Raw genomic sequence first — 25,424 nt, 5'->3', positions numbered from 1 at the left:
AGGAAGGCATGATGGGGGAGCTGAGGACAAGCCCTGCAGGGCACACGCAGACCCTGGGATGCAGACCTCCACACCTGCACTGAGAGGTACACTCTGCTTAGAAACAATTAAAAAATCAGGAAACCAAGAGTGACCTTTCCTCTGCAGGGAAAGTAACTGCAAAATGCAAGCAAATACATTGGGCATGAATATGTAAAGTATTTGCATTAATCATGCTTTGCTTCCTCTCTCTTACCTCTTTATCTTCCTAGACAACCAGAATTTTCTATAAATGGCCAATTCCACCATGGTAACTGAATTTCTCCTCCTGGGTTCTCCTGATGGCTGGAATATGAGTTTCCTCTATTTCACAGTATTTCCACTGACATACCTAGGTACCTTGTTAGGGAATCTTCTGATCGTCACTGTCACCACTGCTGACCACAACCTGCACACACCCATGTACTTCTTCCTCAGGAACCTGTCCATCTTGGACATGTGCTTCATTTCCATCACTGTCCCCAATGCCTGTGTCAACTATCTCACTGGAAACAGGGTCATTTCAGTGGCTGGCTGTGCAACCCAGATCTTCTTGGTCATTTTTTGTGGATGTGATGAACTTCTTTTTCTCTCCATCATGGCCTGGGACCGCTATGTGGCCATCTGCCAGCCCCTCCAGTACCCCATCATCATGAACCCTCAGTTTTGTGTCTGCATGACCCTGGCTTCCCTGCTCAGTGGCCTGGTGTATGCAGGTGTGCACACTGGGAACACATTCCAGCTGTCCTTCTGCCAGTCAAACGTGGTCCATCAGTTCTTCTGTGATGTCCCCTCTCTGCTGAGGCTCTCCTGCTCTGACACCACCAACAACATGATCCTTCTACTTGTCTCTGCTATAATAGTTGGTGGTGGCTCCTTTGGTATAATAATCATGTCATATATTCGCATATTTTCAACTGTGCTGAAAGTTCCCAACAAAGCCCCAGGCAAAGCCTTCTCCACCTGCACCCCTCACATCCTCGTGGTGTCCATCTTCCTCAGTTCTGGCACAGGTGTGTACCTGAGGCCTTCAGCATCCTCTGACACACTCCAGGACATGCTTCTCTCTGCCTTTTACACCATGGTTCCTCCCTTCTTGAATCCTCTCATCTATAGTCTCAGGAACAAACAGGTAAAGGAAGCTGTGAGGAGAGTAATACAAAGACAGATGTTCTCGAGGAAATGAGAAAGATACATTTCAGCATTTTCCTAATTTCCCTGATTGAGATTCATAATGTAATGCAATCCTCTTTATATGAGTCAATTTAATTTCTACTAAAATATATAAAAATCAAATCCCAAAGAAGTTATAACCAAAAATGTAGAGTGAATCACAGTAATATTTCTGTAAGATAATCCATAAAATAAGAAAGCTCTCCTTGTCCATGGAAGAAATAGAGAACCTGTGTCCTGAGAGTCAAATACATCCACTGGGGAAGAGCACCCCCATTCCTGGGCCAATATTGGCTGCCTCTGTTTTTTGATGGTCATGAATTGCTCAGTGTCAGGGATCAATCCCCAAGGCTGATTTGCAGGACAGTATTTGGGCAGTTTTCTTCCCATATATCTTTATTCTCTGATGTGTATCCTAACATGTAATGGATTATAATTATGGAAAAATGGACTGTAATTGTCTGGCCTCAATGTCTTACTCAGTTCAACTTTTAATATCCCTCAATTTACTGGAGTTCATAAAGTAAACATCTATATGTCCTTGTTTCCTAAAGCCTTGTGACAACCTTTTGCTGTTTTTGGTGGTGGTGGTGTTTTTTTTGTTGTTGTTGTATTTGTTGGGTGTTTTGATTGTTATTTTTCCAGGGATTTAACCCAAGGGCAGATCCCCAGGCCTTTTGTGTTTTACTTAGAGTGAAGATCTTGCTATGTTTCTAAGGGGCCTCCTATATTGCTGGTGCTGGTTTGAAATTGAAAATTCTGTATTATTAACAAGAAATATGAATATCTCAGAAATGGACAATTATTGATATTTTATGCAATGTACTAATTGTGATTTCACTAATTGTGTTACTACACATAACAAAGATCAAGATAGTTTGGTTTACACTAGCCTTCCTTTCATCTGTTTCCCACTAACTTTACAGACAACTGGTATATTTCATTGGATTACACAAAAAGAGAACAAAGATAGGGAGTGCTAATGGAAATAAAAATGTACAGTGGAATAAATCAGATATAACCTTCCTATGTTTATGTGAATACATGACCAATGTAACTCCATAGCATGTACAATACAGAAATACAAAGTGATACTCCACGCATGTACACTATGTCAAAATCCATTCTCCTGTCATATATATAACTAAAAATAACAAAAAAAAACTTTTAAAAAAGGTACACTCTCATCTGATAAACAGATTCTGCATGCTTCCTTTACTAGAGTAATTATGACTGTAGTATCTTTAGAACTCCTGTTTTGAAAAAAATTCTATATATTTAAGCTTATGGTTTTATAATAAATTCACATTTCATCCTTTATGCCTAAATTGATATTCTTCTGATTAGTCTTATTTTATCTAACTATAGAATTTTTCAGCTCTATGTTCAGAGATCAATTTTTCAAGGTTTGACTCTCAAATACACTAGAAAACTTCCTTTAACAAAATCCTAAAGGTGCATAGACATGGTGGTGTTGAAATAACTCTGACAGCCATCAAGGGCCAGTGGTCCCCTGAGCCTTTCATTCAGGTGTCCACAGTGGCTTTGCACCTGGTATTTCCACCTGCACAGGCCTGTCCTGCATTTAAGTCATGATGTAAAAGTCAGATAGGCTCTTTTCTGATTCCTAGTGGCTTATATTTAATAGAGGCTTTAATACTATTTGTAGTGTTGCCTCCCACCTGTGGAGATCTACCTACAAAAAGATATAAAATCTTTGTTTCCTGTCTGAGTTAAGTATGTGTGCACACCTGTGTGTTTTAGTGTTGTGGCTACACATGTGCCTGCATCCATATATCCTGTACATGGTCTCAAAATTGACATAGAGATGAGTGCTCATAAATTAAGATTTAAATAAAAATGGATTTAAATATCTTTTTGTTCACATGATTTTAAAAACAGTTTTAATTTAAGTAAATAAGTGAAAGTAAGATATATTTAAAATTACTAACTCAATTTTTTCTAGGTGGTCACATAATGGTCTCAATATAATATCTAAAATATAATATCCATTGTTTCTCAGATTTTTCTTCAACAGGAAAGTGATGGCTAATATTGTTAACTACAATTGTCTGATATCCTGAATTTTTACTTTTAGAAACAAGTAAATTAGATTTAACAGATGAAATCAATCATTATAAATGTTTTTGTTTAAAAATAAAAAAGTATCTGATTGATTTACAAAGTTAAAGTATTAAAAATCAATCACAAAATATAAAATCAAGTACTCTTGACTTCATAAATTCCAGAAGAAAATACATTAAATGTGTTTTCATAAAGTATAAGTTGAAAATGTTCCTCTGACTTCACTAAAAACAAGAATATGCAAAGAAAAAATTCTATCAAATGTAATTCTACATACAAAGAGTATAAAAATACTTGTGCTTCATTCAAGACTCTATAAAAACAAAGTATTTTGCTACTAAAGTAGAGTCATTTCTCAAAATTCAAAAATTTAATATAAGATTGTTTCAAACTGTAAACTTAAACAGGTGACAACATCTAGGAAAGAGATATAAGAAAGTTCTAGGTAAAAAAAATATATGTTAAGCAATGTGCTCTGGCACATGCCAGTAATCCCAGTGGCTCTGGAAGCTGAGGCAGATGGATCTTGAATTCAAAGTCAGCCCCCCCAAAAGTAAGGTGCTAAGCAATTCAGTGAGACCCTGTCTCTAAATAAAATACAAAATATTACTGAGGAAATTGCTCAGTGGTTGAGTGCCCTGGAATTCAATCCCTGGTACCTCCCCTCCCCATACATATATGAAAATTTAATGAAAAATGTAATGATACTGGATGTGAAAGTCTTCCATGTGACAAAGTAAAAATTGCAAAACATGTTGGTAAATTAGAGAAAGTTTGTGGAGAGTGAATCTCAAAAAGTTTGTGTGCAACTTTATTGGTTATATTTAATTAACACAATTAGTTGATGTTACTTAAGGGTTCTTCCCAAGGTCAAATATTAATGCACTGATATAAATCAAAGTTTAATCTTCTATGTGTTGAAGTAACAAGGATTTCTCAAAATATTAATGTGCTCTTCTCTATCACAATAATTTCTCATGTCTGTTAAGTTTTTTTATTTAGAAATTCTGGCCGTAAAGAAATTAGGATCTGTACCACTCTGTTTGTACAACAATTGGTAGTTTTGAATGCTACATTACACTACAGATCCTGAATTTTTCTTCAAAAGCTAAACTTGATTAATTGAAGGACATGAGTGTGATTGTGGTGCTATTGAAGGCTTCTGTCTATACTAGATATTCCATATCTTCCAAGTATATTAATCTTCTAAAATATAAGGTTTAGTAAAAACACTTTAATAAGCTGGTGTTCTTCAAACTAAAGTCTGAAATAAAGATTTGAGATTATAAAAATTATGTTTCTTGGTTCATAGCTACTATATGAAATAAATGTATTTTCACTCTTGTTAATTTAATTTTCTACTTTCCTTGTAAACTTTATAACTGTTGTCTATTAGTGCCTTACAATTTACAACTTTCAATAGAACAACCCGAGTTAATTTAAGATACTAGGCCATCACCTATAGAATTTACAGGACATAGGGCTAACTTCCATTACTCCTACTGACCCTAATTAAATGGTAGAGGTAAATATTGCAAAGTGATAGCCATTAAAGTAAAAACCCAGTACTCCTACTTTAAGACTGGTGAAAGTGGCCTGCTTGATGTTTAAAAGCAAAACCTGAACACTAAAGTTAAAAACAAATTCCTAACCTCCTACATAGACAGATTTAATCTGTGGTTGCTAGTGTGATTATCTAGCCCTAAGGGACAAAAGTAAAGGGAACTCTTCCAAACATGGAGGAGCCTATAAAAAGGTATTTTAAAAAATCAAATGACATTAGATATCTGAATAACATCTTATAGGAGTATCTATGACATTAAAAAAACTAAGTTTTGTGTTTACATTTCCTATAACCTCTGACAGTGTAACTAATATTCTTAAAGATTTATATTCACAAATCAGGCATGTCATCACCAACCTTGTCATGGGGACAGCTTTTTAATTCTTACAACCACCTCATAAAAAAAATTTACTGGTTTCTTATCATGATATTCATTGACATGTTCCAGATGCTGTAACATTCATATTGTATTAGTCTCATTCCAGTACTCATGCTTTCTTCTTTCTCTCAGAGAATTCCCCACCCGCAGATAACTTTACAACACCTTCTCTCTGAAATAAAATATTGCCACACACCCTTGACTGTGCCATGACTTCTGGTTCTCACTGTTCCAATGTTTCATGTTAGAGCACAAAGTCCCTTAGGGAAACTGAGGTGAATTCCACATTTACCCACATTTTCTCTAAACTATAGCTTACTGAATCCTATTGAGTGATATTGTAAGTTTCACGTGATGTAAGGTAGTTAGGTAAATTAATGTCACTGGCTCTTTGAGGTACCAAATCCACGGATATTTGTCACCGCCTGCAGCAACAATTTGCACGGGTCTTATGGGTGGTGGACTGGAAACTGAGCTACTTCTATCTTTCTCTTTAGTACACTGCTTTCTTGTTTGTTTATAGAGGATAGAGGAAATGAGATTTACCTGCTTTGAGAGGAGAGAGAGAGAGGGGGAGGGAGAGAGAGGGAGGGAGAGAGAGAGAGAGGGAGAGAGAGAGAGAGAGGGAGGGAGGGAGGGAGGGAGAGACTTTGCTTTCAGAGATATCTATGTCTTCTTAGTTTTCTGCTGCCTCTTACAGGTGCATCCTGCATCCTGTGAACTAAGGGTGCATCTACCTAAGGTGCTTTACTGTTGGGTCTCAGTTCTCCGCTCTGCTATCTGTCTTATGCCGCTTCTTTCTACTAGCTGCCGCCGTGTTCCTTTCTTTCTTCTCGCCCTATTCCTGCTAGCTGCTGCTGTGTGTTCTCTTCTACTAGCTGCTGCTCTGTGTGTCCCTACTAGCTGCTGCCGTGTGCTTCCTTTCTTCTGGCTGCTGCGCTGTCTCGCTCTGCCTATGCTTATATCACCTCCAGGAGGCGGAGAGCAGGGCCACGCCTCTTACACAAAGATTAGGCCAGACGCTAGATGTCAGAGCAGGCACAATTAGGAGTGCTTGAGAACACATGCGCATACACTGTGTGCGTGGACGATAAATCACCTGAGTGTGCTTATGTCAATTAACCTCCTCACTGCCGATGTGATCAGGCGCCATTCTGGCGCGGTCAACATGGCACAGCCCCCAACAAATTAATGTTAGATTTAATGCATAACATTAGAAAGAATTAAATTATGAACACCAACTTTTTTGGATGGAACTGGGGAATATCATGCTGAGTGAAATAAGCCAAGCCCAATGTTTCCCCTGATAAGTGAAGAATGATATATAATGGGGTGGGGGTGGGGAATGAGAGAATGATGGTAAGATTTTACTTGTTATATTACTTTTCATGACAGCAGATTGCATTTTGACTAGATGTACATAAATGGAGCACACCTTCTCATTCCTCTGGCTGTGCATGATGCAGAATCACATTGGTTATGCAAGCATATGTGTTTATAGGTTAATAACATCTGTCTCATTCCACTATCCTTCCCACACCACACCAGCTCTTCTCCATCTCTCCTCTCTGCCAAATCCAAAGTTCCTACATTTTTCCTTAGCCCTCCCACCATTATGGATGAGAATCTGCACAACGGAGAAAACATTCAGCATTTTTTTTTTTTTTTTTTTTTTTGGGAAATTGGTTCATTTTGATTAGCATGACATTACTTAACTCCATTCATTGACCTGCAAATGCCAGAATTTCATTCTTCCTCCTGGCTGAGCAAATTTCCATTGTGTATGTGTGTGTATATATATATATCACAGTTTTGTTTTTTCATTTGTTGAAGGATATCTAGGTTGGTTCCATAATTTGGGCATTGTTAATTGAGATGCGTTTAACATTCATGTGGCTGTGACACGTACTGTAGTATGCTGATTTCAGGTGCTTTGGTATAAATTGAGGAGTGGCATACCTAGGTCAAATGGTGGGTTCAGTCCAAATTCTCAGAGGAATCTCCATACTGCTTTCCATAGTGGTTTTGGCAATTTGCATCTCCATCAGCAATGTATGAATGTACCCTTTAACCACATCTTCACAGCACTTATTATTGCTTATATTCTTGATTATTGACATTCTGACTGGAATGAGATGATATCTTAGAGTGGTTTTGATTGGCATTTCTCTAATCACAACAGATGTTGAACATTATTTTCATGTATTTGTTGATCAATTGTATTTCTTCTGTGGAGTATCTATTTAGTTCTTTAATCCATTCATTGATTGCACTATTCGATTTTTTGTTAAGTTTTTTTTTCATTTTTTTATATATCCTTGAAATTAGTGCTCTCTCTGTGGTGCATGCACTAAATATTGCTCTCATTCTGTAGGCTCTCTTTTCATGTTATTGATTGATTCCTTTACTAGGAAGCAGCTTTTTAGTTTGACTTCATCCAGAAGTTAAGCCCAATTAATCATGTTGGCTTAGGACCAGAATTTCTTAACAAAACTCCCAAAGTGCAAGAAGTAAAATTAAGAATCAGTAAGTGGGATGGATTAGAACTCAAAACCAAATACCAGTTCTGTTGAGAAGCATCCCACTTGATAAAAGCTGTTGCATTCTTAATGTGTGTTTTATGATATATTGTATCAAAAGTCCTGGTAGCAAAGGATATGAAGAAATTAAATATTGGTACAAGAACTTCATGATATCTATCATCTTGTGTCATATAATGCAAAACTCTGTAGGTGTGTGAGTGTGGTATGGAATTTCAGTAGAATATAGCAAAAACATTTGCTTTCTGTATTAGTTATAATCAAAGAAAGATATTTTATAGTAATTTCAATCATGTGAAAGATATCTATTGGAAAGAGAGCTCTTCTGAAATACTAGGTCTATCCTTTTAAAGAAACTATATTTAAGAATAATTTTGGAGTCTTTTTGTGATTATGCTTTTTGGGAGTTTTGTAGAATGAAAACTGCAGAAAATAAAGGTCTTAGAGTAGCCCATGGTTAGAAATTTGATGGAAGTTTAGCAACCAAGAGGATATATAGTAACTTTTTCTATAGAATGTTTTAAGTTAATATTCATGACTGACAATTTAAGGTCAGAAAAAACAGAATTTTCCAAGTCTAATACATTTTCAGAATGTTTGTATCAGCATCATAGATATATAGCATTGTTAAAAAAAAAAAAAGCAGTTGTTTATATTAGTAGAGTTAAAAACAGAATGTACCACAATTTGAAAGAGATCTGGTATGGTTTGAATGTGAGGTGCCCCAAAAGCTTACATGTGAGATAATGTAAGAGGATTCAGAGGAGAAATGATTGGGATGAAAAAGTCTTAATCCATCAGTGAATTATTCCCCTGACAGGGATTAACTAAGTGGTAACTAAAATGGTAGGATGTGTCTGGAGAAGGTGGGAACTGGGGCATGGTCTTGATGTATACATTTGTATCTGGCATGTGGACTCACTCTGCTTCTTAATAGCAAGGTGAGTTGTTTCCCTTTTCTACACTCTTCCACCTTGATGTTCAGCCTCACCTTAAAACCCAAGAAATGGAGTCATCCTTTTATGAACTAAGGCATCTGAAACCATGAACCCAAAAATAAACTTTCCCTTCTCTACAGCTTTGCTGGTCAGGTTATTTATCACAGCAGCAAGTAACTGGGGTCAAAGAAGGTGTATTTCTTAAAGGATGGCAGCACTTAAAAAGATGCTAAGGATTTCACACAGAAACATTATGAAAGAGCTGGAGGGCATCTAAGGAATGTGCAAGACCATAGCCATGGCATACTTAAGGATGTAATAGGGAAAATTCGCTTGAGAAGTGTCATGGGCCACCCTGCATGCAAAGGGGATGCAAGAAATTATTTTATCATGCTCAACTAGGCAGACAACCACCATGGCAGGAATTTTAGGGACCCAACTATGGTGTGAGATGGAAGCTGATTTTGGCTACATCTATTGTGATGCTGACTCTGATGAAATGCAGGATGTTCAAGTTAAGTGGTCATGAAGGCTTCCACTGTCACTTCAAAGAAAGGCCTGGATGACCAGGCAAACTGTAGCAGGGTCTGAGGACCAGCAGGCTGCCCCTGACATGGTGATATGTGAAGCAGGGAGGATAAAGCCAAAGTTGGAATGGAATCCCCAGGAATTAATGGGTGCACGTAGCATGGACTTCGCCCAGGGCAAACTGCTGGCTGCAGAGAAAGCCAACATAAAAGACAGCTCCTGTGTTCTGCAACTGGTGAGGTCAAAAAGGCATAAATTGTCAACCCTTTGAAAATAACACCTCACAGTCAAGGGTCCTAGATGCTCTGTGAGGAATTACAGGTGGAGTTGAGTGATGTATTTTCTCAGCTGGGCTTTGCATTTCCGCAGGCTCATGCCATGTTTTCAATGACCCTACTGCTCCCTTTTGCTATGGGAAGGATGACCCCATGACAGTGGATATTGTCTGTAAGTAACTTGCTTTTGATGTATACAGGGACTAGCAGCCAAGTGTTTACCTTCAGTTTCAGGTGAGATTTTGGACTTGCACTTTGAAGCAATGTTGAAATTGTTCAGACTAGTGACCCTTGTATATGGGCTAAAATCTTTTGCATTAGTACATGGACATGAGTTTGGAGGTCTGGTGTTGAAATGTTGGGAATGAGGTGTGAGATGTCTCCCCAAAGTTCTTCCATTCGGGCAGGAATTTTCCAAGGTAAAATGATTGGATTTTGAGAGAAGCAACCTAACCAGTCCATCCTGGTTAGAATGAATTGACCAGGTGGCAGCTTTCTGCATGTGGGGGCATTGCTGGAGGAGGTGGCCAGTGGGGTCAAGCCCTGGAAGCAGCCATCTTCCTTGCATTCTCTTTCCCTTCCCTGTCTTTGCTGCCTGGCAGTCACTTCCTGAGCAGCTTTCCTCTGCTGGGTCCTTCCTCAATGTGCCCACACCATGGTCAGAAAGATGTGGACTTGGCAGAAGACACAGGACTAAAACTCAGAACCTGTGAGCCAAAGTGTGCTTTCCTTGATCTGAGTTGATTTTTTGTTTGGGATGTGGTTTTTTGTTGTTGTTTGATGTTTGTTTTTCTTAGTACCAGCAATTGAACTCAGGGCCTCTCAACCACTAAGCCACATCCCCAGCCCTATTTTGTATTTTACTTAGAGACATCATCTCACTGAGTAGCTTAGTTGTTTGCTCTTGCTGAGACTGATTTTGAAGTCAGGATCCTCCTGACTCAACCTCCCAAATCACTGGGATTACAGGTATGCACCACTGCCCTGGGTTGCTTTGTTTTTGATCCAGTATTTTTTTTACAACAATGCAAACTGGTCAGATACAATTATTCAACATAATCTTAAAGAGTGTTAAGTGTTTATCAGAAATGCCAAAGATGGCAAAAGATATGATAACCAATAAATCAATTGCTTTATATGAGCAGAATGAAAAAAAATTGTTCTCCAAAGCACATGTTGATGAAAATATTTCTGGCATATACACTTAATGGAATGTGATTCATCCTTAAGTAATGAAATAATGGTACATGCTATAAGATGGATCAATTTCAGTTAAATTAGGCTAACTTCAGTTAGAATACAGATCATACACTGAATAATTTTATTCATATGATATTCACAAATATGGAAATTCAAAGATACAGAACATATTTAGTGTTTTCTAGTGACTGCAGTTAGAGATAATATGGACAATGTTGTGTAATGGATCAATGGGTCATTTGAAGTAATAAAATTATTTGAAGTAATAAAACAAGATGAAGTTGGAAATTGTACAGTTGTGCAGAACAATACACTGAATTGAGTGTTTTGAATGATCATGATATCATTGAGAAGAATGGAAGTAAATGGAAAGTGTCAATGAGACAAATGCAAATTGTCTTACGTAAAAAGAAATCCAACTTCATGGAGTAAAAACACTGAGGAAATAACAGTATTACCACTGGATAGAGTGGTAAATAATGTTCTCAGTTGTAGTTCATGGAAGAGAATGATGTTAACTAAATTACAGAGCATTGAAAATGCACCTTCAGAGCAATGGCACTGCAGGAGAGGAGAAGAGCAAGCCCTGCAAGTGGTCTGCATGAAAATCTCAGGAGGTCAAGGGAGTCATGATGGAAGAGCTTAGGACAGGCCCTGCAGGTCACACCCAGACCATGGACTGCAGATCTTCACACCTACACAAGGAGGGTGCACTGTGATAAAAAAAAAAAAAAAATGATTAAACATATGAGAAAACCAGAAGTGAACTTTTCTTTGCAGGAAAACACTTTGGACATGAATATGTAGAGTAATTGTATTAATCAGGTTTTTCCTTCCTATTATCTCTTTATCTTCCCAGTCAACCAGAATAATCTGTAAATGGCCAGTTTCACAATGGTAACTGAATTTCTCCTCCTGGGCTCTCCTGATGGCTGGAATATGAGTTTCCTCTATTTCACAGTATTCAACCTGACCTACTTGGGTACCTTGTTAGAGAACCTGCTCATCATTGATGTCCCCACTGCTGACTAGAACCTGCACACACCCATGTACTTCTTCCTCAGGAAGCTGTCCATCTTGGGCAGGTATATGTGCCTGTGTCAACTCTCTCACTGTCAACAGGGCCATTTCAGTGGCTGGTTATGCAACTCAGATCTTCTTCGTCCTTTATTTTGCATTTGTGGAGATGCTGTTTCTCATCATCAGGGCCTGGGACCACTATGTGGCCATCTGCCAGCCCCTCCAGTATCCCATCATCATGAACCCTCAGTTTTGTATCCGCATGACCCTGGCTTCCCTGCTCAGTGGCCTGGTGTATGCAGGTGTGCACTCTGGGAACACATTCCAGCTGTCCTTCTGCCAGTCAAACATGGTCCATGAGTTCTTCTGTGATGTCCCCTCTCTGCTGAGGCTCTCCTGCTCTGACACCACCATTAACAAGGTCCTTATTCTTGTGTCTGCTGTGGTGCTTACTTCATTTTTATTGCCATATCATATATTGGCATATTTTCTACTGTGCTGAAATCTCCCAACAGAGCCCCAGGGAAGGCCTTTTCCACCTGCACCCCTCACATCCTTGGAGTGTCCATCTTCCTCAAATTCATCACGTGTGTGTACCTGAGGCCTTTACCAACCTCTGACACTCCAGGAATTGATTCTCTCTGCCTCTTAAACCATGGTTCCTCCCTTCTTGAATCCTCTCATCTACAGTCTCAGGAACAAACAGGGAAAGGAAGCTGTGAGGAGAGTAATACAAATTCAGTTGTTCTCAGGGTAATGGAAAAGATGAATTTCAGCATTGCCCTAATTTTACTGATTGATGTTCACAGTTGGATACCATGTTCTTCATATCAGGGTTTCACAAGTCACACTGCCTACACATTATCACCTGTTTTGGCTTGGGAATGTGGAGTCCCCCAGATGCCCACATGTGAGACAATACAAGAAGGTTCAGAGGAGAAACTATTGGGTTGTAAGATCCTCAACCCAACAGTGATTTATTCCTCTAGGGAAATAACTGAGTGGGAACTGGAGTGGAAAGGTGTGGCTGGAGGAGGTGAGAATGGGGATGTGACTCTGTGATATATATTTGTATCTGGCCAGTGGAGACGCTCTGCTTTCTGATCACCGTGATGTCAGCCCCTGCCCTCCACCACCCTCTTCCACAATGGTGTTCAGCCTCACCTCGAGCCCCGAGGAATGGAGAGAGCCTTCTGTGGATTAAGACCTCTGAAACTGAGACCCCAAATTAATGTTCCTCCTCTAATATATTTCTGGTCAGATCTTTCAGTCACATCAGCAAAATAGCTGACTTAAACATCATCTTTTTAGAATTTGTGTTTTGCAGTAAAAAAAAAAAATTTGTGGGATTACCATAATATTTCCATGGATTCTTCATGAAATGTGTAATATATTCAATGCATCATTTTGGTGTGTAGAGTACCAGGAATTGAACTCATGGACACCTGTCCACTGAGCCACAGGCCTACTCCTATTTTTCATTTTATTTAGAGACAGGATCTCACTAATTACTTATGCATCACTGTTACTGAGGTCGGTTTTGAACTCGAGATCCTTTTGCCTCAGTCTTCCAAGTCACTGGGATTACAGGTGTGCATCACCGTGCCTGACTCCATTCATCTTTTTTTTTTTTTTTTTTTTGTAGTACTGGGAATCAAACCCAGGGCATTGTTCTTGTAAGGCAAGCACTTTACCAACTGAGCTATCTCCTCAGCAATCAATTTATCTTTAAATGAGTAAATATAATTCAATATATTTGTTGAAATCCTTTAATGTTACATATATTGGAGATTCATTGAATATTTTGCAGTACCTATATTCAAATATGGTCATATAGGAAAACTTTACCAGTCAAATCTGGAGATTAGTTACACTCACATAACATGTTCTTATTCAGAGCATTGTCAAACATTTAAGTACAGCATAATTGACACAATTTTGTCAAGTAACTACTTTTAAAATATTAAAATATCATATCTTAAAGAAATCATAACCAAAAACATATATAAAATCATAGAATATTTCTCTCCATTGGATCATGAAAAAAAATACCCATTTCCATGAAATAAACACAGAGCCATTGTTACTATACCATAATGTCAATAAAAATTCATACTTAAGACCACCCTGACTTCCTTGGCTGTGAGGGCTGCCAGTCTTTTATTATGCCCATGAGTTACCCAGGGTGGTTGAACAAACAGATACTGAGTTGCAGGTTGGCTTAAGGATGGTTTACATCCCACTCATCTAAATTCTGTAATATCTATGCTAATATGTCATGACGGATAATTAGGAAAAGATGAACTCCAGTTGTCTGACCTCAGTGTCTGACCCATGTCAACTCTTAAATTACTCTGTTTACTGGAATTTATAATGGAAATACATATCTGTACTTGTTCCCTAAATCTTGAGGCAGTCATTTGTTTTTTGTTTGTTTGGTTTTCTTAAACAGCAACTGAACAGAGAGGGGCATTCCCAGCCTTTGTTCTGTTTACTAGAGAGACAGCGTCTTGCTAAGTTGCTTAAGGCCTCACTCTGTTGCTGATACTGGCTTCAAACCTCCCATCCTACTGCCTTAACTCCTGATGCACTGGGATTGCAGGCATGTGCCACCAAGCCTGACTTGTAAAAATCTATCATCTCATACAACTTATTTCTCTCCAAACATTCTGAATTCCATCTCAATGGTAAGATAAGAAATGTTGCTGCTGAACTACAGATAGTGTTAGAGGATTCTCACAGGTTTGTGAGTGACTGAGAGTTTCTCATCTCCCTTAATGTTAAGTGGTCCCCATAAACACTCATAACTCACACTGAGGAGGAGTGCAGAGATGGGAATACACAGTGAGCACCATCAGTCTCTCCTCAGGATCATAGTTTCTCAGTTACACCTTAGGGTGATGCCCAGCACAGGAGTTCCCCTGTGTCTTCCATTGCCCATGCTGGCACATGGCCAGATCCTCTCCCCTGGGCTCTGGAGATGCTACAATCTTGTGCTGTGCTCAGGTCCCCTGCTCTCTCTACAGGCTTATCTCTATGCTCCTGGGGTCCTACTGCACTCAAAAAGCAACAGGTTAACGTAAAGCAGAGGTGACTGAGCTCTCCACATCCCACGTGGCACTGTGCTGACTGGACAGATCCACTGTGGTACAGACACAGTTGATGGGAGAAGCCAAAGAGAGACTCTGTTCTGCTCCTACGTGGAGATCAGGAAGCATTTAGGAGTGAGTACTTGGCAGTTAGAGTCCAAACACATATGAGCCTCAGTTTAATTCTGTTCAGCAAATTGTAATCTCATCCAAGGGTCAGATAGCCCGGGAACAAAAAATGTGTTAGTTCTGTGAAGAACACAGCAAGTCCAGAGGGTCCTTAAAACTGCATAATGCTATTTTCTATGATTACCAAGTTTGCAATAGGAACACAGGGACCTAGGGGGACATCTTCAGGGTGTATGCAAATAAAGTGTGTGAGAGTTCCTCAGGTGGCTTCTGGTTGGTTTAAAATTATTTTTTTAACTTACTTATAATATATTCAGAAAATGCATAGAATAGTCTACACAGAAATTCCAGAGAAGGCAAATAAATACATTCATTTTAAAGCAAAAAGTATAACATGGAAAATACCTGATAGACAATAGGTAGGTAAATATCAAAGTATTTATATAAATATTAAACCTTAAAATGTATCAATTACTGTAGGAAAAAAGAAACATTCAAAGTTGTATACAATTTTCATGGATGCACTTTGAATTCATCCACCTCATCTTGTTGTATTGATAAAATTTTTGTTCTCTTTTTCAACTAATTTTACATTTTTTACTACCACTATATGTGGTGTGAATATGAGGAAGTCTCTGTCCAGTAGTAACCATACAACAAATGAAATTATAAAATTCTGGAAGCATATTATAAATTTCAGAAACTAGAAATATAACCTCAATATCTGTCAAAGATTTATCAATAATAGTAATTAATAATTTTAAAAGTGGGAAAATGTAGTTTAGAAAATTATAGTTCCCTGTGCCTTGCAACCCAAATTATCCTTACCTGTTTGTAAATGACCTATTTATCATTCATGTCCTTATTTTAAGCACTATCTGGAGAAATACAAGTGAAACTCCTAGCTTTCCCCACTTTTAGAGGCATTCCTGGGCATGCTGTCTTCATGTTCCTAGCATTAAGGCCTGCTAGCCTCTCCTCAGAAGCATTTCCCTGCCTTTCTTTCCCCCTGACTTTTATTTTATTTTATTTTATTTTATCTTTATCTAATGTTTTGTAGAAGGGAGTTTTTTGATAGGCATTTATCTGCCCTTAAATATTAATACACTTCTGAGTCACACTAAAATTATTGAGGTGCAGATATCTGAATGAAAGCATGTTTTTGTTTTTAATTCTATCTTCCTGAAGAAATGATACATTTGAAGCCTATTGACTGATGCTCTGTAGAAATTAGGGGGTGGCTCCTATTCTTGTTTTTCACGTTACACATGAGGATGGATCAGTGCTCCATGATCCCAGATCTCCTCTGAGACTGAAGAAAGAAGAGACAAAGTCAAATTCAGAAAATTTCTAAAATTACAATTAAATCACATAAATAAGGAGGAAGGCAATTATGTTCATAAAACTCAAACTACCTAGGAGGGAATTTACTAAGTTCTGTTGGAGAAATAAACACAAAGTAGGTGATATATAAAGTTCAAAGATGGGGGAAATGTCTATGATTCAATGCACCTCCTGGATTTTAAACACATGTTCTGCTTTCCATCATTGATTTCACACAAAGTTAAAAAGAAGAAGACAACGTTTCCTGGAATACTCCTGCAATTCACAGCAAGAGTGAGAAGCAGGCCAGTGTTCACACTGATTCATCTCAATGCTCATCAGTAGCTGAATTTTATATATATATATATATATATATATATATATATATATTCTTATATAGTATATTATACTTTTTTCCTCTAGAGTAATCAAATTTGTAAAATGTCAATAATTTTCTTTTTTCCCTAAACCAAACATCTGGAATAGCAGTGGCCAAATTTGTGTCATCAGTAATGATTTTTGACTGATTACTGCTTTAGATCAGACCCTGTAAAGGCATGGGGTAGAGGGGAGCATCTGCTTTTACCATTTCACACCAGTGTGTATTGTATATGTACAGGATAGAAGAAGGCCCAAAGCCTATTGGGAGGATATTCATTTGTAAATTAGTGGAATAAAGTCAGTCCACATTAGTAGTTAATCAATAATGTTACAATATTTTTATTTATTAATTATTCTGCAGAAAGTCAGGTAATTGCTACTAAACATGTAAAATGACGAATATCGCATGACCAAAAATTCATAGTTGTGCACAGTGTTGTGGGGATGATAAACACACATATTAACTGCAATATAGTATAAGACATCAATTTTTAAACAAAATACAAAAGTCAAAGAATGAATTAGAGATTATGAGTAATTTTTCAGGGGAAAAGGTGCCTCCTTTCAAGAGCAGCACATTGTAATCATTTGGTCTAGTAGGAAAAGGAGTATCTGTCATCTCTGAAGAGTAGGTCACTCATGAGAGAGCTTCAGGTCTGTGTCAGGAAGGAGCTGAGAAGAAGACCAGACACAGATGACAGGAAGACAGGAGGGGACCCCTTGGACTTTGTCATGACTGTGAAATTAAAAGCAACTTGCCTGTGTATGGCCACCCACCCCTGACCATGGGAGACACACATCTCCAGAAGGCCCAGACAGGCTCAAAAGATAATCGGATGATGACATATAATGGGGGGTGGGAGGGGTTAGCATTAGGGTTAGCGTTAGGTTTAGGGTTAGGGTTAAGGATGGTGGCAAGAATGGAGGAAGGAAGGACTGTATAGAGGGAAAAGAGGGGTGGGAGTGGTCAGGGGAAGGAAAAAATAGAATAAATCAAACAGCATTATTCTATGTAAATTTATGATTACACAAATGGTATGCCTTTACTCCATGTATAAACAGAGAAACAACATGTATCCATTTGTTTACAATTTAAAAAAAAAGGAAGCTCACTCTTCAAAGGAAGAGTGTGATTAACAAGGCAAGGTGTTACGCCTCCTGCAATTCCCCTCAGTGCTTGATAAGGATTCCACTGAGTATTAAACATGTTTGCAAAGTCTGATCATGTTGGGAATTCGCGTTGCAGGCTTTCCTTCCTTGCTTGCTTAATATGTGTAGATTTACTATTAATATTTTATGTGTTTTCCCTGAAAACAGGGGTCTTGACAGAACCAGGGTTAAAACATAAAATCCAGACTTCTATTAGAACAGTGATTTCAGATTTAGTTTTTTACAATGAAACTCTGAGTAACCAAGAATGCTATGAGAAAATACAAAAACAGATTCTAGCTGCGATCCCCTGTTGATGACTCTCAGATGACCTGAAGCATGTAGGCAAAAAACTCCAACCCCATCAGGAATGATTAACAGGAACTGTAGAAATAAAGAAAAAAGAGTTCCTACACTTAAAACACCTTATGGCAATGCTTATTTAATTAATGGAAAGCTATGACATCCTCCCTCTTGAGGGCGTAGGTGTGGCATGTCTCCATGTGCAGTTACTTTTAAAATTAATAATCAATATATCCTTAGATCCAGATTATAGAAAATACTGGGGAGATTTAATGGTGTTGGGACACAAAATACATACAATAAAGCTTAATGTTCATACTTTGATAAAATCATGAATAAGCAATTATGATTTGCTCAAATTTGTAAGGAGTCCATGATTTCTTTTACTATACAAAATTCTCTAAAACATTATATACAAGAATGTATTCCTCTGAGCTTTGATGTGGTGTTTGGTCTTCATTGCTTTCTTAGTGTTTATGATTAAGTTTGAGGATATTTTTTCCCACTTAATAAATAAATAGGTTAATAATATGTACAATTTGTATTCTTTCTATGTCTAGTTAGAGTTTTTGTCCATCACTGAGTACATGAAATAGAATAAATATTAACTATAAGCTGATTCCTCTATTCTCTGTTAGTAATAACAAAAAACATTCCACTGTTAATAACCAACATAAGAGTTCTTGGAAGGAGTAATTTTTAGAGAAACTTAATGACATATTCTTTCAGGGAAATTAAAACTAAATGAAGCATGGTGCCCTCTACCTTGCTGGGAGCTGTTTTTCTTTTTAAGCTATCATACAGTAAAAACATGTTTATTGAAAAAGATCATTAATTATACTCTTGAAAATTTTTTACTTAACATTTCCTTGTATGAACCATGAAATGATGTAATCAATACCAAAGAAAAAACATACAAAAAGACTCTGTGAACAACAAAGATTCAGACTCAGTCTCAGAAAACTTGGTGTCTCTGTGCTGTTTCTCCACCGTGCTGACGCCTCCCATCCACCTCGGACACCCGCCCACTGCAGCAAAGTGCTGAGGAGGACCTAGGTTTGCAGAGGGCAGAGGTAACCATGAGGTAGGTGACTTGGGACTGAGCTGGTCTGAGCTGCATCGTAAGTGTTATAACTATGAACTTATCTTACTTTTAGAGTATAGAGTTAACATGCCTTTAAAAGAATATGATGCTATTGAGAATATAATGGAAGGTGTCAAGAAGAACAAGGAAAATATTCTTAGATAAAAAAGAATCAAATGTCATGGGGCAAAAACACTGAGTAAAAACATTTTTAACACTGGAGAGAGTGCTAAAACATTCTTGTCAGTTCTGATTCATGGAAGAGAATGATGTTAACTGAATTACAGAGCAGTGAAGAATGCACTCTCACACAGGTGGCCATGCAAGAGAGGGGGTGAGTAACCCCTGCAAGTGCTCTGCATGGGACTCTCAGGAGGTCATGGGAGGCATGATGGAGGAGCTGAGGACAAGCCCTGCAGGCCACTCCCAGGGTCAAGGGCTGCAGGCATAAACATCTGCCCTGGGAGGTGAACTCTTCTTAGAACTGATTAAAAACTCAGAAAACCAGGAGTGACCCTTCCTCTGCAGGGAAAGTAACTGCAAATTCAAGCAAATACATTGGACATAAAAATGAAAAGTAATTGCATTAATCATGCTTCACTTACTCTCTCTTATCTCTTTATCTTCCCAGTAAAAAAAATTTCCAGAAGATGGCCAATTCCACCATGGTAACGGAATTCCTCCTCCTGGGCTCTCCTGATGACTGGAATATGAGTCCTCTATTTCATGGTGATCACAGTGAGCTACCAGAGGACCTTGTTAGGGAACCTGCTCATTGGCACTGTCACCTACTGACCAGAACCTGCACACACCCATGTACTTCTTCCTCAGGAACCTGTCCATCTTGGACATGTGCTTCATTTCCATCACTGTCCCCAATGCCTGTGCCAATTCTCTCACTGGCAACAGGACCATTTCAGTGGCTGGCTGTGCAGCCCAGATCTTCTTGGTCATATTTTGTGAATGTATTGAACTTCTTTTTCTCTCCATCATGGCCTGGGACACCTATGTGACCATTTGCCAGCCCCTTCAGTACCCCATTATCATGAACCCTCAGTTATGTGTCCACATGACTCTGGCTTCCCTGCTCAGTGACCTGGTATATGCAGGTGTGCACACTGTGATCACATTCTGGCTGTCCTTCTGCCAGTCAAACATGGTCCATCAGTTCTTTTGTGATGTCCTCTCTCTGTGAGGCTCTCTTGCTATGACACCACCAGCATCATGGTCCTTAATCTCCTCTCTGCTGTGGTGGTTTGGGGTGGTTGTTTTTTCTTAATTGGCATGTCATATATTTGCATATTTTCTACTGTGCTGAAATTTCCCTCCAGAGCCCCAGGCAAAGCCTTCTCCACCTGCACCCCTCACATCCTCCTGGTGTCCATCTTCCTCAGTTCTGGCACAGGTGTGTACACGAGGCCTTCAGCAACCTCTGACACACTCCAGGACATGCTTCTCTCTGCCTTTTACACCATGGTTCCTCCCTTATTGAATTCTCTCATCTACAGTCTCAGTAACAAACAGGTAAAGGAAGCTGTGAGGAGAGTAATACAAAGACAGGTGTTCTCAGGGAAAGGATAAAGATGCATTTCAGCATTATACTCCTTGCACTGAGTGGAGTTAAATAAGATCAAGAGCTCTTCTTATGTGGGCTTTACACATTACACTGCCTACTCTAATGGTACCTTATGAGAAGCTGAACAATAATTTTGTGATTTACCATAGCATTTCATGTATCCTTCATTAAATGTGTAACTTTATCAAATTTCAAATATAAATTCACTATCTATTCTAAAATCATCTGTGTTTATATATATTGAAAGCTATCCATAGTATTAATATATTGAATACTTCATCATACCTGTATACAAAACTGTCACAGAGGAAATCTTTACAAATAAAACATGGTGATAACATAGAGTCATATTATCTGCTCTTACCCAGAGAAATGTCAAACAGATTTGTGAGCACTGTGATACATAATTGTCAGTTTAATTATTTTAAAATCATATAAATCTCAACTTCTAAAGAATTTATAAGCAAAATGATGACAGAATCATAGTAATGGTTTTTCCCACCTGCAACATGAAAAAGAAAGAACCTCCTTGTCCATGAAAAAAGCAGAAACCAAAGCTTTCAACCCTCATATCCCGACACAACCCTCAAATCCATCCACTGGGGAAGAGCACCCTGGCTCCCCCCGCACATTTGATGGCTGTCAATCTTTTGTTATGTCCATGAGAGAACCCGTGGTGGGAATGTATCTATGGGCTGAGTTGCATGTTATCTTTCAGAGGGTTTTCCTCACATACATCTTACTTCTGTAGTGAGTATGTTAATGAGTCATGTCTGATCATTATGAAAGAATCTAATTGTCTGGCCTGGGAGTTGGACCCACGTCAACTCCACCATTTCTCTCTGTTTACTGGAGTTCCCACAGTAAACCCCTCTCTATACCTGTGGCAGGTTATTTTGTTCCTGTTGTTTACAGCAGGAATGGAAACCAGTGTGAACCCACAGCCCCTTTTCTGTTTTATCACAGAAAACAGGGTCTTGCTAAGTTGCTTAGGACTTCCTTAAGTTTCTGAGGCTGGCTTCAAACCTAAGATCTTCATACCTCAGACTCCTGAGCCACTGGGATGCAGGTGTGTGACCATGAACATGATTTGTAATAGCTCATCATCCCCCACAAGATATTTGTCTTCAAACACTTTAGCATATACTATGTTAATCATTAATTATAACTGACATATGCTCAACATCAAGTTACCTAGGAGTACTTATATAGCAAAAATTAGAAAAAAATTGTTCAATGCAATACCTCACTCAATGAAATAAATTCCAAATTCTGAAAAACAATGTTGCTCACCAGAACAATAATACAAAATAAGTGGAGAAACTCAAGAGTGCATTTATTACCTAGGAAAATTAAAAAGCTTAAATATATGAGAATAATTCATAATGGCATTTCTTAAAGTTTTCAGACACAGGAATACTTTCAAGAGGAACCATTGAGCACCCAGGTGTTGGGTGATGCAGGAGGACTTGACTTGCTTAACAAGATGCAACCAGCAAGCAATCTTCATCCACAAGCTGTTTCCCATGTTTTCTTATTCTCACCATTGCAATGTTCCCTGCTAGAGCAGAAGGATCTTCAGAGAATCCCAGTTGAATTCCACATGACATTCATGTCCTCCACCACTGTAGCTGACTGAATTCTAACTCATGTGCTTTTTAGAGTTAAGGTGGCCAGGTATATTAAATTTAAATTTAATGGATAAAGTTTGAAATAAATTCAATTTCAAACACCAGTTCTATTGAAAGTTGTCTTTTGATGCATGTATTTGGACATCTAACTTGGGTTTTATATTGAAAGTCCTGGTAGAAAAGGATATAAAAAAAGGAAATATTAATATAAGGACTCCATGATATCTCATATCTTATGTCAAATAATGCAAAACCCTGAAAGTGTGGTGTGTTATGGAACTTATGAAGAGTTTTGCAAAAATTTTACTTTGTATAGTAGATGTGAAACAAATGAAGAGATTTTTTTAGGGTATAACAAATATGTCAGAGATATATTTTTGGAAAGTCATGTTTTCTGAAATATAAGGTCTACCCTTATAAGGACACTATATTTAGTGGTACTTGGTAGAGACTTTTTGTGATAATGCTTGTCAGTGCTTTGTGGAATCAAAACTACAGAAAACAAAGACTTACTACAGTCAATAGTTAGAAATGTGTTGGGACTTCAGCCTCCAACAAGACAATGTAGTAACTGATTCTATAGAGCATTTTAAGGTCATATTCAAAACTGAGAATATTTTGCTAGGAATATTATACTTTTCCAAGTTTTATAAAAACTTTAGAATATTTTTATGAATACCATAGACATATAGCATTTTAAGAAAGCAGATGTTTATATTAGTAGAGTTAAAAACCAGATTTCATCAGAATTTAAAGTGCTAATTTCAAACACTGGGGCCAGGGAAGTTGTGGTTATAAAAAGATTACAGTCCCTTAAGAGAAGCCAAGTTATTTCACAAAGAGAAAATGTGAAGGAGTCTCATAGGAAACTTCAGATTATGGATATCATACAATAAATATATGAATCACCACTTTATTTCAAGGGTTCTCAGAGCATTCTTGCAGATCGACAAAATACGATTACCTTGTTTACCTAGATTTTTATAAATTAGAATTAAGCATTGGTTTCTGTAGTTTAACCTCTAATTTTGGAGTGTTCAGAATTACATTGTCCTTCAAGGTGTCAAAAAGCTTATTGCATTTTCTTCTGAAGAAGCAAAAATTAGAAACATAATAAAACACAGCTCAGGTAGCATGAAGGTCAGGAAAAGAAGTAGGAGAAGTTAGCACATGTTCAATGCCAGAAGCATGAGGAGGTGCTGCCCAGGTGCTTTCCTCCGTAAGGGGGAACAGCTGGGGGTTTCATTTTGGTCCTTCTCTTGATAGTACTTAATAAGGCAGTGTATGTGAAACAGATTACATTTAATAACGCACAGGATTGCTTGGGTTGCAAGATACAGGAACTACTTATTTTCTGAATTACTTTTTTCCTATTAGCAGTTATGGCTTAGTGTTGTTCATCAGCCATTAAGGAATGCTGAGGGGCACTTTGTCACATCCTGACCTCCATAATGTGCTTCCAAATCTGTGTAACTTTATTTTTATTTTTACCAGTGGACACACAATCTACTCACACCTGACATACATTTAATATGAAATATGAAAAATTATTTTTCATTAAAAATCATAAATTTACATAGGGCAATATTATTTGATTCATTCTGTTATTTTTTCCCTTTCCCTCCCACCCCTCCACCCCTCTTTTCCCTCTATACAGTCCTTCCTTCCTCCATTCTTACCACCCTCCTTATCCCTAAACTTAAACCTAACCCTAACCCTAACGCTTAGCCCTCCTATCCCCCATTATATGTCCTCATCCACTTATCAGCGAGATCATTTGTCCTTTAGATTTTTGAGATTGGCTTATCTCACTTAGCATGATATTCCCCAATTTCATCCATTTGCCTGCAAGTGCCATAATTTTATCATTCTTCATGGCAGAGTAATATTCCATTGTATATATATATGCCACAGTTTCTTTATCCATTCATCAACTGAAGGGCATATACTTTGGTTCCACAATCTGGCTATGGTGAATTGAGCAGCTATGAATATTGATGTGGCTGTATCTCTGTAGTATGCTGATTTTAAGTCCTTTGGGTATAGGCCAAGGAGTGGGAGAGCTGGGTCAAATGGTGGGGCCATTCCAAACTTTCTGAGGAATCTCCATACTGCTTTCCAGAGTGGCTGCACTAGTTTGCAACCCCACCAGCAATGTATGAGTGTACCTTTTTCCCCCACATCCTCGCCAACACCTATTGTTGCTTATGTTCTTGATAATTGCCATTCTAATTGGGGGGAGATGGAATCTTAGGGTAGTTTTGATTTGCATTTCTCTTATTACTAGAGATGATGAACATTTTTTCATATGTCTGTTGATTGCTTGTACATCTTCTTCTGTGAAGTGTCTGTTTATTTTCTTAGCCCATTTGTTGATTGGATTATTTGTATTCTTGGTGTAGAGTTTTTTGAGTTCTTCATAGATACTGGAAATTAGCACTCTATCTGAAGTATGACTGGCAAAGATTTTCTCCCACTCTGTAGGCTCTCTCTTCACTTTACTGATACTTTCCTTTTTAAAGAACATTTTATACAAATGATTCTTGCTTTTAATTCTTGTGCTATGGGAGTCCTGTTAGGGAAGTCTGAACCTAAGCCAACAAGTTGAAGGTTTGGACCTACACTTTTTCTTCTATAAGATGCAGGGTCTCTGGTCTGATTTCAGAGTCCTTGATCCATTTTGAGTTGAGTTTTGTGCAGGCTGAGAGATAGGGGTTTAATTTCATTCTGTTGCATATGGTTTTCCAGTTTTCCGAGCACCATTTGTTGAAGAAGCTATCTTTTCTCCATTGCATGTTTTTGGCACCTTTGTCTAGTATGAGAAAATTGTGTTTATTTGGGTTTGTGTCCATGTCCTCTATTCTGTACCATTGACATACCTGTCCATTTTGGTACCAATACCATGCCGTTTTTGTTAATATTGCTTTGTAGTAGAGTTGAAGATCTGGTATTGTGATACCCCCTGCTTCGCTCTTTCTACTGAGGATTGTTTTAGCTCTTCTGGATTTCTTATTCTTCCAAATGAATTTCATAATTGCT

At 38.1% G+C, this 25,424-nt stretch overlaps 1 protein-coding gene and 2 pseudogenes across 3 annotated transcripts; all 3 read left to right on the top strand.

Moving 5' to 3' along the window:
* Nucleotides 1-271: 271 nt before the first annotated feature.
* LOC306663197 (olfactory receptor 14C36-like) lies at nucleotides 272-22,231 on the top strand (the record flags this gene model as incomplete). The annotated part of the gene is made up of 2 exons (XM_079143603.1): nucleotides 272-1,150; nucleotides 22,156-22,231. 2 exons carry the CDS (start codon nucleotides 272-274, stop codon nucleotides 22,210-22,212), a joined length of 936 nt encoding a protein of 311 aa, XP_078999729.1. The 3' UTR covers nucleotides 22,213-22,231.
* On the top strand, nucleotides 11,595-12,477 carry LOC306663366 (olfactory receptor 14C36-like; annotated as a pseudogene). Its single transcript has one exon. The product of its transcript is annotated as an olfactory receptor 14C36-like (transcript).
* LOC306663365 (olfactory receptor 14C36-like) lies at nucleotides 19,905-20,759 on the top strand (annotated as a pseudogene). The gene has a single exon. The product of its transcript is annotated as an olfactory receptor 14C36-like (transcript).
* Nucleotides 22,232-25,424: the final 3,193 nt, after the last annotated feature.

The sequence above is a fragment of the Sciurus vulgaris genome, assembly GCF_902686455.1.
Source record: "Sciurus vulgaris genome assembly, chromosome: 6".
NCBI lineage: Eukaryota > Metazoa > Chordata > Mammalia > Rodentia > Sciuridae > Sciurus > Sciurus vulgaris.
The sequence above is the reverse complement of the archived record's forward strand: the minus strand, read 5'-3'. Positions and strand labels throughout refer to the sequence as shown.